The following is a 13,249-nucleotide window of genomic DNA, read 5'->3' on the forward strand; positions in this document are numbered from 1 at the left end:
GGGGGGCTGGGGCCAAAGTGATGAACAGGAAGATGGGGACTCCGGCTGGCACAGCTCTCTGTGATGGGTTCTGGTAACCAAAGGGATGGGTGAGTCTGGTGCTGCTGCAGAGGCGAAGCAGACTGTGTGCCTCCCGTCCCTCAGTCCTGGCGTGCCCCACCACTGGCACCTGACATCCAACAAGGTGCGCCAGCCTTAGGGAAGGCCTTCGCTTTCACTCCCTCTGCCTTTCCGGTGCCGCTTCACTTTCATATCCTCCTCTTCCTCCTGTAGGGACTTGCTTTTCCTTTTCCCAATCCGTGGCATCCGGGGAGGAGGGAGAGGGGGCGGAGGTGGGGGGGGAGGGAGAGGAGGTGGCGGGGGTGGTGTCTCTCGAGCCATGTGTATGACGGCCTCAATGGTGGCCATGATTGTATCTTGAGTGGCTGCTTGCTCCAATATCAAAGGGTTGAGTGTCGGTCTCTGACCTCTTTTGCTGGGAAGGTCAATGCATTTTTCCAGAACGGGCATTTGGTCTCTGGAGTCTTCATCAAAGGAAAGGGGTTGCTTCCGAGGACGCCCCCTCCGCTTCTTGACGAAGTTATTGCCTGTCTTTGATTGTCTCTGCAGCCGCTTGGCTTTCAGGATCTTATTCACATGATCCAGGTTCTTCTTTGTGGACAGGATCTTGGTGTAGTTGCACATCTTGCGCACCTCACACTGGATTGCTTCAATTTCACGGCGCTTGAACCTTTTTTTCAGTGGTGAGCTGGCTGTTGGGAGACAAGGAGAGAAACAGGGATAAGTCAAATGACAGTGAATGGAAACTCTGCTTTGCCTGCTTTCAGTATCATGAAGATTAGATGCTTTCAAGCCCAGTAGGCTGAAGATGACTACTGAAGAAGTGATGGCTGTAAGAAAGGACTCTGCATAGAAAATAATTTAAAAAAAATATTATAGGATTATTTATTACAGTCCTAGAAGAATTGCTGTTACTTCCTTTTTTACTGTCCTAGATGAAAAGACAACTTTGACTATTAAAGCAGTCTCCAGAGTTTTCTCTCTTTCCCTTCTTCTAAAGCAACAAAGCTTTTCTACAGCAATATTTTACCATGGGCTTGCTTCATTTTCATTTCTAAACCTCTAGTGGGAGTGAAGGGAGGGCTGCTTAGCATAGCTGTCATATTGGCCCACCATAAGTATTAAACTTTCTATACCCCAAACATATACTCCTGATGCCTTCACCCCAGCCTTTGATTCTTGCCATGGATGCCAGTTAGTATGAAAAGTGTTTGTTACTGAAACTAGTGGGCACAGACAAGCTGTGTGGGTCACTTCACCTGTGGCAAATTCATGTCCCCTGCCAGGGTTTCTTTAACTATCATCTCCACAGATGATAGCTGAAACTACTCAGTCATATAATTGACTTTAATGGCTTCCGAAGTAAGCTTACCCCTGGTTCAGATCACTTACTTTAGATCTGAATGAAGTCCAAAGTAGTTAAGTCTCTTTCCAAGGTCACGTTGTGAGTCATTGTCAGAGCTGGAAAGAGTACCTAGCATTTCTTGGCTCCTGGTCCTTTGCTTAGGACATGAGACCTTGCTTGTTTTTCTTAAATTGTCTCATTGTCCTTTACTGAATGTGACATCTGTTCAGAGTTCAGGATTTGCACACAGATTAAAAGTAACTGTCCCTTTGTGAGGGAAACAGAATGTATAAATTCTGCTGTTGCAATAACTGGTACTCTCTTTCACTCCTAACATATCTGTTCTGTGCTGCTGGAAACAAAATTATGGAATTCAGAATTTCTTTTCAGTAAAGAATAAAACATCCCACTAAATTAATCTCAGCCCACATCTACTCGCAAACTTAATTTACACCTGACTGTCAAGCAGGCATTTGGGTTTGAAATCCTTGAAGTTTCCAGAGCAGCCAAGATTTCAAGAAAGGTTCATTTGGGGGTTATCACTCCCTTCATGGCTAACAGGCTAATCTTCTAGTGGTAGTTTCAATAAAGTTGCTATTGTAGCATTTTCTGTAGATAACCAGGAGCCATCAAGTGGTAGAATCTCCTCCTGTTCACTATAGGTTCTGACAGATTCAGCATACACTCACTGGCCTCCCCTCTTGGAGAAAATAAATTATTGGCTCTTGTACCACCATGTTTCTTGGATTCAGCAAAGAGCTTGAGTAAACAAGCCCAAGTTACAATGCAAGAAGTAGGAGTGAGTCATAAACAAAACACAGACATATGCTCTCTTATAAATAAAGACCTGGATGGCCAACTTCCCAAAGTCTGGTTTTCATTAATTACAAAACAAAATAAATTTTCCATATGTAACCCACTCCCCACACCAAAAAGAAAAATAAAACCCACTTGCAGTTTGTGATTCACAGAGGACAAAAGAAAAGAGGTATACAGTCATTTTGGTAGCAAAGAAAAAGAGAAAGGAAATTAATATATCCAAGTTACTCAGGAGAAGCTTATTAGTTGCACAAAATTCCTCTCAAGTAGGTTACCCCTAAAAAGTGTGGTGGCAGGATCCCTAAGGGCAAGTGGCAGTGAACATATTTCTAAATCATCTGATCAAAAAAAGGTTAAATCCCTGTCACACAAAATGATTAGTCTCATCTGGCCTCACTGGTGATTGACATATCTCATGACATGACTCCCAATACTTCCAGCCCTAAGCATCTGACTCCTCTGAGTCCCTCCCAGATCCTAAGGGTAGTTTCTGGTAAGAAGACTTAAGAAATCAAGTATTTGGCACACTCTTCATCTTCACTGTCCACCTTTTCCTTTTTATTGTTATTGTCAGGGAACATTTCCAAGATATTTTTTTAAAATTCCCATATTCAAGATGCGATTATTTTCCCAGAAAGTAAAGCTGAAATTTTGCAGTTGATGATGGAAATCTCGAAGATGGGAAATTTAGCAGAAATACAGGAAAAATTGCAAGGTTCATGGTGAAATCAGGAGATTTGGCATTACTCTCAACTTTCATTGGAAAGAAAGCCAAAGGACAGGAAATTAATTTGAAATGAAGCATTAGTAAACTATCTGCAAAGATTTTATGTCTGTACTGAGATTTATCTGTAGTCAGTTGTTTCTGCAGCTTAGTGTTACCACCCCATAACAATCAGTGGAGATCTGGTCTAGATGATCAGTAGAGGATGACCTCTGTTTCTAAAATGAGAACTCTATGTAATTTAAGGTGGCCATGGACATCTTTCTGACACCCTGATACTAGATAAGGAAGGTGCAGGTCTCCTGTTCATCCTGCCAATTCCAGTGGGTGTCTTAGGCACGCAAGTGGTCCAAGTCACCCAGGCTAAGTGTCCTGGTTGGAGCCTGATGGTGAGTAGACAGTTGTCTGAGTGGAGCAAAGGCAGGATCTGCTTTCTGCCAAACTGCCTAGTTCTCCGAAATGAACGGATATGCAGACAGTTATGGGGAGATATCTACAACTATACATAAATCTATAAGCTAAACACCACTCTCAGTGTCTTCCTTCACATTGCTGAGATACTTTTTTGCCCTCCTAAAACTCTGCAAGCTGACAGTCCGTTTCCTTTTGGACTGAAACTCATTTTCTCATTCAGAAAAAAAACCCCAACCTTCTGTGCTGGTTTACTGTAGTAATTTTTCTTTCATAAATGCTTTGGGGTGTTTATGACTTTCTCAGGAAGCTTGTTAGAAGCTACTAATAATGCTTTTGCTTTTCTTCCTAGCAAGCCTCTGAACTTGCAAGCTCTAGAAAGGATTCGAGTTGTGTTACACAGTCTGCCAATAGTCAGAATGCATGTACTGAATAAGTAATATGCTTTCAGGCCAGGCTTTTTATAATGAGATATTAGGAAACCAAATATTATTTTGACTATTAAGAGTCAGGGACATCTGATTCTACATTTGGTGTAGAGAGACTATGTGGAAAAGAGTCTGATAGGTCTGCAGGGGGAAGATTTGATGAGGTGTGCATATGACAAAATATCAGGGAGATCTGCCAAAATAAACCACTATTGAAGTGAGAGCCATTAGGTGTTATCAACTCATCTGGAAGCTCTTGGTGAGAAAACTTTGATATAAAATATTTTCCTATATTGCCATGTGATATACTGCTCTGCTGAAAACCAAAGCTAAGTACTAATCTTTTCCATTTTCTCCAGACAGACCCTGCCCAACCCTGGACCCAAGTTGGGCTGCATTGTTTTTTAAGCTTTGTTGTTCTCTTCCTGCACATACTTTACTGTTTGCATGTGAAAACCTTGCTTTGGGAGGAAGACTTTTATCTTGCTCTATCCGGTGGAGTTCATCTAGAAGGGGTTGAAGAGGAGGTATTGAATAGTAACACTATGTCTGCATGCAGGCATGTGAAAAAGGGAATATGCTTCTGCAGAGATGATACACCATGGTGGCAACCTCTAGGTGCTGGAGAGGCGTGGGGGGACACTTTCTAGCCTGGGCAGTTATCTCCCTACACCTCCCCAAACTGCACGGCCACATGCTGCCTCCGTAAAGGCCTGAAGCTATTTGGCAAAATCCAGCCCAAAGTGAAGAGAAACTAGAAATACTCGATGCAGCACAGGTGCTTGTACTTTTCCTTCATCCTTTTCCCAAACAACCTCACCTAGTTGCCCCAAATAAGCAATAACCTACATTAATCTTAAAATACAGCTTTACACGTTTAAAATAAGGCACACAGAGGCCTGGGGTTTCTGCCCTCCCTGGGGTACGTGAATGCAGTGAGGCTCTGTCTCACAGACAAAGACAAATTGAAACGGCCACAGGCCGCTCCAGGAAGTCACACAGGATTGATATGATGCTGGAAATAGCTTGCTGAGGCAAGAGAGAAATCTCTACCAAAAATACACATTTCCAAGGGTAGCTTAGAGCAGGCTGGAGGACACACTCCAGCATGGCAGTGTTGAACAAGGAGGTGAGCCCAGGTAGATCAGACCTCTTGGAAGTTCTCCATTGGTCCCCTAATTTTAGTTTGAATGGCTTTGTTATGTCTGCAGCACTAAAATCCTTCTTGCTGCCTGTCATTCTCCATCCCTTTGGAGTTGCCTGAGGCCACCTGCAAGAACATGGCACAGAGAAGACTGCTCAACAGCTGGGCTCGGTTTGCCGACTTGATTTGAATGGAGGAATTTTCAAAGAGCTCCCTATTAATTACAGGAAACCCGTAGCACTGTCCTGTTTTCCCATTAACACAGTTTCAGTTTTCAACTAAATTTTTTCAACATCTGGCCTACAGATAAACCAACAATTTAATTAGACTTCTGAAAATGGAAAGAATAAACTAAGCAGTCAAGCATACACTTTCATCTTGAAACTGATCATAAAATATTTGTGTGCTTTCATTCTCCATTGCATTAAAAATCTGTCCTTATTTTATATATAGGAAAGTATTAAAGACTAAACACAGAATCTTGATTTTTTAATGTAAAAATTTATCTGTAAAGAGGTTACTTTACAGCATGGAATCCTTGTTTTCAGTATTTATTTGGGAAATGAGAGGAAAATCAAAAGGAGCGCACTGAAACAGCACTTTTAATTGAATAATTAAATATGTAATCATTCCATAACTCAGTGACACAAATACATTTTCTGTGAATGTGTAATCAAAGGTTTGAAAAGACTATGAAACTCCTAATGGCTGCATGTAGGGTAATGTACTGTGGGTTCCCCATTCACTAGAAATTAAGACACAATGCAAGATTAACTTCTCTATCCATGCCCAAGAAAAGGCGTGATGATGCCTGAATGACTTGGCTCAATTTCTGACTGTATAAAGCTATCACATCTCTGATCTGATTCAAAATAGAAGCACAAAATTTAAGTTGATTGAAAAACATGCTATTCTGACGTATTTTAAATCACTGTTCATTGCCCCAGACAATTTCGCATTTGCAAGACAGAATATTATGCTAAAATCACTGAAGTATGCAGAAAGAAATCTCAGCTGCTCCTTAGCTATTTACTGTGTATTCGGCATGTTCATACTACAGGGGTGGGAGCTATCAAATAAATGAACAACAGGGCTGAGAAAGGAACCCAAGAGCCTTGCTTCAGAGTCCCCTGCTAGACCATACAGGCTGGTGCTACTTGTGTCCTCATTATTGCACAAGTAGTGGTATGTGAATAAAATACATCTGATATGCCAAGATACGATCATGATAAGAAAGTGTTAGAAAAATTACAGCCTGATTATCACATTAGATATGCATATTTGCAGCTACTTGTCCAATCAGGAAGAGCAGTACAAGCACATATTGTTCAGCGCAGTGCCAGAAGGAAGAAGATGGGGAAGAAACAGAGGGGGTTAAGGGAAACAACATCACCTGCTTCAGATGTTGCTGATGATGAAGGTAGGAGAGATAATACTGGAGTTGGCATTGCAACACCATCAACAGCTGCTGGTTTCCTTCTGGTCATCATATTACAGGCAGAACTTTCCATTTTACCATGAAGGGAAGTCTGGTCTGCTTTTAAGTGGGGACCTGCAATTCCTGGGGAAGGAAACAAATTTTGGATGAATATTGATGAAGTAACATGGCTGGGGAATACCTGGAAAAGAGTAATCAGTTGCTGTCCTGCTGTGCCAATATATTTCCATATTTCCCTGTGTATGTGCCTGTTATATGGTCTTGATGCTAGCAAGACCACCATTGTTATTTGTTTTTGATAATTTTGCTTAAGGATGTACCATCACTGATCTCTATAAATAATAGGAAACCAACGTAGTAATTCCACATTACTACTTTTTCTTCTCCAAGCAAACACACCCTCTGATACATTTATAAAGACTGACATGTTTCGTATCTATATTGAGCGGGATTGTGTATTAATCATTCCCTGGGTAATTTATTCTCCACACATACTTACATAGTTCTATAATGACCTGACTCAGTGGGTGTTTCATCTGAGTAAGGAGCAAGCAACAGGAACAGCCTCAATATGTGATTCTCTGTCTGAAGCATGTTATGTTTATACATATTTTTTAAGAATTCACTTCCTAAAAATGAAAATTTACCTTACAGCTCATCAAAGAGATGGGAGTTTTAAAAAGAAAAAGAGCACTCTGTCATACATTTTTCTACCTAGGGATTACGGTGCAGTATAAATGAGTAGTAGAAATATACGGAAGAGGTCAAATAGTCCAGGAAAATAACAGCTATACACTCAAGGCTGGTAAATTCCCCCCTTAACAATGTTTCTTAAACTTTCTTATGGTTTGAAACCATTTTATTTTGCTTGCAAATGTGTCAAACTAAAACTGCTGGGATTGAAAATTTATGTATATCTGCCTAATGCAGCTGACTGTCTGTAGAGGAATGAAGCTGGGTTAATTAGCATTGATAAAATACAACTGTGGATTGGCTTCAGGGGCAGTGGGTTGGCTGATGTAGATAAGGCGCAGCTGTGGCTGGTTCTGTTAAGTGATTGAGAGCCAATGAAGAGAGAGCAGCCGAGGAAGAAGCAGCAAGAGAAGTGAGACTGGGTTCTGGATGAGGTAAGATGAAGAAAAGGTAGCAGAGTGACTGTATGAAGAGTATGATGGTGTGAGATGGTAAAAGACCTTGTTGCAGCTTGATTGTTTGGGGAGTGCTGCGCCATGTATCCACCTATTTCTATGTAATATTTGTGCAAGTTTGTGTGTGTGTGTATATATCTGTAAGCATATAAATTTATCAAGCAGAAAGGCAGCTGAAATGCCTCAGTCACTTTTTACAATAAGACTGGGAGGTTTTTTTTTTTCCCATTTTAGAAAACTCCTAGCAGTTGCTGCTTCATAAATATCTAGTTGCCCAGCTCTTGTGTGACCAGAGCAAAAGTCTTCTAGGGTAAGGACTTTGTGTTGGGTCTTTGCCAACTTATGAAAACCTCTCCCGGTGTCTGTGGTGCTGGGCTTCAACATACCCTGCACAGCCATTCATTTTTCAAAGGTAATCCTTCATAAATTCCTTCTCTTTTCAAATCTCAGCCTGCACATGGGCCTCAGATAAAATGCATCAGATCTTGGCTATTAATTTACATAAACATTCCAAAAGATCACAGAGCACCTGAGGTTGGAAGGCTACTTTTGAGATAATCTCGTCTACCTCACCCTGCTTAAGCAGAGTCAGCTAGAGAAGGTTACCCTGGGCCATGCCTGGTAGGTTTGGAATATCCTCAAGGAGGGAGACTCCACAATCTCTCTGGGCAGTCTGTTCATCCTCAGTAAAAAAAACATTGTTCAGATATAACCACCTGTGTTTTGGTTTGTGCCCACTGCTTCTTGTCCTGTCACTGGGCACCACTGAGGAAAGTCTGGCTCCATCTTCTTTCCTCTTCCCTATTAGACGCTTGTATGCATAGATAAGGTTCCCCTGAGCCTTCTCTTCTCCAGGCTGAACAGTTCTAGCTCTCACATTCTTTCCTCATAGGACAGGTGCTCCAGATCCTTAATCATCTTTGTGGCCTTTTGTTGGACTCTTCCATATGTACATGTCTTTATTGTGCTGAGGAGCCCAGAACAGGACACAATGTTCCAGATGTGGCCTCACTGGTTCTGAATAAAGGAGAAGGATCACCTCCCTTGATATGCTGGCAATTTTTCTCCTAATGCAGCCCAGGAAGCTGTTTGCTGCCTTTGCTGCAAGGGCACATTGCTGGATCATGGTCACCTTGGTGTCCACCATGGCTCCCAGGGCCCTTTCTGCTAAGCTGCTTTTCAGCTGGTTAGCCCCAGTTGGTACTGGTACATGGGGTTATTCCTCCCCAGGTTCAGGATTTTGCACTTGCCCATGTTGAACTTCATGAGATTTCAGTCAGTCCGTTTCTCCAGCCTGTTGAAGTCCCTCTGGATGGCAGCATGATCTGCCTGCATATCAATCACTGCTCCCAGTTTTGCACCTTCTCCAGATTTTTTTGAGGGTGTGTTCTACCCTTGCCCTAGTCATGAATTAACATGTTAAATATAAAGGGTTGTCAAGCATTGGACCAGGCTGCCCAGGGAAGTAGTGGAGTCGCCATCCATGGAAGTGCTTAAAAAACACGTAGATGTGGTGCTCAGGGACATGATCTAGTGGTGGGCTTGGTAGTCCTGAGTTAATGGTTGGACTTGATGATCTGAAAGGTATTTTCCAACCTAAATGATGTTATGATTCTATGAGTCTATGACCATTTCCCCTTGGATTCTGAGGACTTTATTCTGTTCCCTGTCTTCCAGCTCAAGGGGCTGGGTACCTTGGAACAACTGGTCTTATTATTAAAGTCTGAGGAAAAGAAGGCATTAAGTATCTCAACTTTCTCCTCAGTCTTTTTCCAGAAGATCAAGATCTCAAAGCAGAGCCAGAAACTGCTGCACAAACTTCTGTGTCTGTTGTCTGTGCTCAGCGTCTGCAAATGCCAACCAACATTCCCTTGTATTTGCAGCTTGGATCTGCTATGAATAGTCCCTACCTTTGTTCCTTGTGCATGAAAAGAGAAAAATCAAGAGACCTATGGATTGTCTCAGAAACTGTGGAAGAAATCTCCAGCAGATTCAGGCACAGATGAACTGTGGCGTCTGAAAGACAGGGCTACAGAATGAGCCACTCTGTGATAGGAGTCCTGATGAACCTGTGACCTGATATCAACCTGTGGACTTAATGGAGGAGAATGGGTCTGAGTGCAGGAATAGTCAAGAGCGAGACAGTATTACTGGTCATGGCTTGCTTGGTGGAGATATGCAGAGGAGTCTGCCTGTTAGACCACATTTCCTTCCAGAGCCTCAAATCCAATATTAAGCATCTCAAATTCTATCCATTCAACTTCAGCCTCTCTCTGCTCAGCTTCTCTATTGCAAATGAGAACAATAATATACCCCTCATCTCAAGAGCAGTGCTGCAAAAATAAAATTATCAATATTCATAAAACATTCATCTATTCATACCAAGGCTTAGAAATGTGGAATAAATGAGACATGTCACATGCCGAATAATGAGAGGAAAATCCAGCTACCAAATAGCTGTTCATTAGGTGAGCGTTATATATTGAATAAAGCAGCATCCCCTAGAATAGCTGGGATATTTGACTAGGTAGTTATGCCTATGGGATCACAGCACTATAGAACTGTGCACATGCAAAACTGAGGTTTCACCACTCCATAGTTCTCAAATTTGAGCCTTAATATTATTAATTCATGAATGTAGTTTGTGCACGATAAATGTGCATATGTGGGTGTATGTATCAATATACATGCGCATATATGCATGTGTATATGGTACATAATAATGCTAACAACCTCATAAATTCAACATCTGATTCTAATTAAACTGAAGGGCCTATATAAAGAGCTGTATGAAAACATGCAGCTGTAACCTGTTGACCTCTATTGATAAAAAAAGTCTCTGTGAAGCTGTGCTTCAAAATATCAAGGGACAGTCATTCATTTTTTCAAAGGTAATCCCTCACAAACCACTTATCCTCTCAAATCTCTACCTGCACACAGCGTTTGCATTAGGGACCTTGATTTATGGATTCCTACTCCTTGGATGGAGAGGCCTGTTGCTGTGGTTACTTGGATCTTGGTTCAAGGTTAAACTACTCCCAAATCAAAATCAGTGGCAGGCACAGCATCTAACAGCCAGGTTATTGACTACCCTAGGATGCTTAAAGGTCAAAGACCAAAGTGCTGCTTACTGCCTTTGGGGTGAGTCAATATTTTCAATATTTTTATTCTGTTTCTTCTGAAGTAGTTGTTTCTCAATTACCACCTATCTGGGTTTAGCAAGGTCATACAAATCACTGAGGAAAATCCTCCCCCTACAGAAGAGATACAAATGTAATGAATTACTTCAAAGTCTACGTGGCCCAATTGCAGCTTATTGCTAGTGAATCATGGGTTCAGCCATCTGTCTTTTGTTTTAGGCACTTGGTTTCTTCAGCCTATATCACTCACCTCACTGAAATTCTCATCCAAATTGAGGACCAGAAGTAATTTATGGATCTGGAGCAGCCAATCAGGAAGAGCCATCAGGTTTCTTTCACAGATACCAAAGGGCAAACAGAGACTCGGAGGCACTGCTGGAAACCCACAGAGGTGCAGCGATTTACTCACAGTGTGTGATCACGCTGCAGGAGTGGGAGGTCTACCCCTGGAGTGGATGGACCTGCTACTGTGGTATCATCACCTTGTGTGGACTTTTTCTTCCCATTTGGGGCACTCTGTTCAGAAGGCTTTATGTAAGAGAACCCCCCCAGTTCAACCCATCTTTGAATCATGTGAAATTAAATCATCTGCAACTCTATCACAGCGGGGTCAGAGTTTAAAATTCACACACACACATCCATGATTCCACTGTATTTTATCCTTTGCCACTGCTCCAGAGAGAGAACAAGGTGATGTATAGTGGTGGTCTGATTTAGACCTTATTTATCACACTGGTCTGTTGATATTTGCACATATCCTCCAAATTAGACCCTGCTCCATCCCACAAAAGACCCATACCTTAATTTTTCTGAGTCCTATGTGCGTATGCAAGTGAGCAACGGGCAGCAAGGCAGGGAGGAAATCAATCATTATTTCTTTAATGAGAAAGGGCAAAGGGAAAGGACAACTTCAAAAGCAAGGGCAGACATGAAGGAGATTATCAATAATCTAAAACAGTAATGGAATGATTAAAATAAGGAATCATAATGATCACAAGTAAAAGGTGAATCAGGAGAAGCACCATTCTAGTTCAGGGCAGAGTGGCAGAAAGCCTGTATCAGGGAACACAATACTGATGTGAAACTGGCCTTTTTCTTAAAGATTTATGGCATTCTTCGTTCACTGGCTAAGCAACTTATGAGCTCTGACTGATAATTAATACATTAATTTAAAATGCCTAGTCACTATTGTTGTTCATAAGTACTTATGTCACAAGTAATGTGGTCTAGCTGAATTGTGCTAGGCTCTGTACAAACGGATTAATTAGCTATCCTTGCTTTACTGTTAAATCATGCTCACTCTGCTTATTGCATTCATCTGTTTTCTGTCATCTTGTACTTATATGGAAGGGTTCTTGGACAACATCCACCTTTACTACTTCAATTTGCACAATCTAGCACAACACACACCCAGGCTGGAACTCTAAGTGCCAGTTCAAAAGAGATAATAAATGTTAATTTGCTATTGGAAACCAGAGAAAATCAGCTGATAAAAATCAATATCAGTGAAGCTTCTGCTGGGGAAGATTTTTTTTTTAGAGTTCATTGCACTGGATTTCATCCTCCCCACAGATTTCTGGAAAACCACAGCTGTGCTTAAATTGTTTATGCATCTGACCATTGTTATTGGAAAACTCATACAGACGATTTTTCTCCCAGTATCTTTGCATAATATAGCTACGCAATGCAGCTGTACAGGAATGCACATCTAAACATTAAGTTAGTCATAGTATTTGCATTTTGATAACTCCTCTGTCTTGAATAAAGAACCAGAAGAAACCTTGTATCTGGGTGAATATTTTCTTAAGGCTGATTTTAAATAAATCAGTCAAAAGTTTGGCATTGCATCACATTCCAGAAGGGAGAATTGAATTTCTATGTGATAAATGTAGTTAAGGAAAGGAATTATTCTTCTTAAAGTAATATTATTACTTTTCTAACTTATGGAACTCATTCCCTTGGCTTCTATTTGATGTGTATTATCATTTAAAAATAACTGTACTTTCAATGTACAGCACTGCTTTATGGCTTTAGGTCCTTTTATCTTCCTCCCTTTTCCACTACCACATTAGAAACTTCAAATTCCACCTCTTCTAGGAGGGATTTTATATTCTGCAGGATGTGTCCCCCTGAATAAAACCCAGTTCTTGTAGAATAAAAAATAAAAATAAAAATTAAAATTGATTTCATTGCCAACAGGCAAAAAGTTAAGACATGGTGGAAACTGCTTTATTTCATTCCAGTTATCTTCCCGCTTCTTTTTCTTTTTTTTTTTCTTTTTTTTTTCTTCTTAAATCAGGATAGTTTTGGAGAAAGAAAGGGAGACTGAGAAAGCCATCATTAGATAGATCTTCTGATCTTTATCTGCAGTAGCACAGTCAGAAGAGCTAATGCTATGATGATAGCTTTGAAATCTCTTAGGAATTGGATAAAGAGAAGCGATAGTGATGAACTCCCAGCTAATAAACACAGAGTGCTTATTTCTGCAGAATGATCAATTTCCAGATGTCCTGAGGCTTGTCTGATACAGTTGATTTACTCATTCTCCCTCACTTCACTAATAAAGCCTAAGTCCAACATCAGATTAGATAA

General features: G+C 41.0%; 1 protein-coding gene across 1 annotated transcript in view; it reads right to left on the minus strand.

Annotated features, from left to right (window-relative positions):
* Window positions 1–6: 6 nt before the first annotated feature.
* Window positions 7–13,249, minus strand: part of LOC119140646 (SET-binding protein-like) — a 289,437-nt gene continuing 276,194 nt past the window's right edge. The window contains exons 5-6 of the mRNA XM_037372143.1: window positions 6,325–6,492; window positions 7–752 (exon numbers count right to left, since the gene is read on the minus strand). Of these exons, the coding sequence (XP_037228040.1) occupies window positions 196–752; window positions 6,325–6,492 (725 nt within the window). The 3' untranslated portion in view covers window positions 7–195. The remainder of the gene's footprint in view (window positions 753–6,324; window positions 6,493–13,249) is intronic.

Source organism: Falco rusticolus, chromosome W, assembly GCF_015220075.1.
Source record: "Falco rusticolus isolate bFalRus1 chromosome W, bFalRus1.pri, whole genome shotgun sequence".
Lineage (NCBI taxonomy): Eukaryota > Metazoa > Chordata > Aves > Falconiformes > Falconidae > Falco > Falco rusticolus.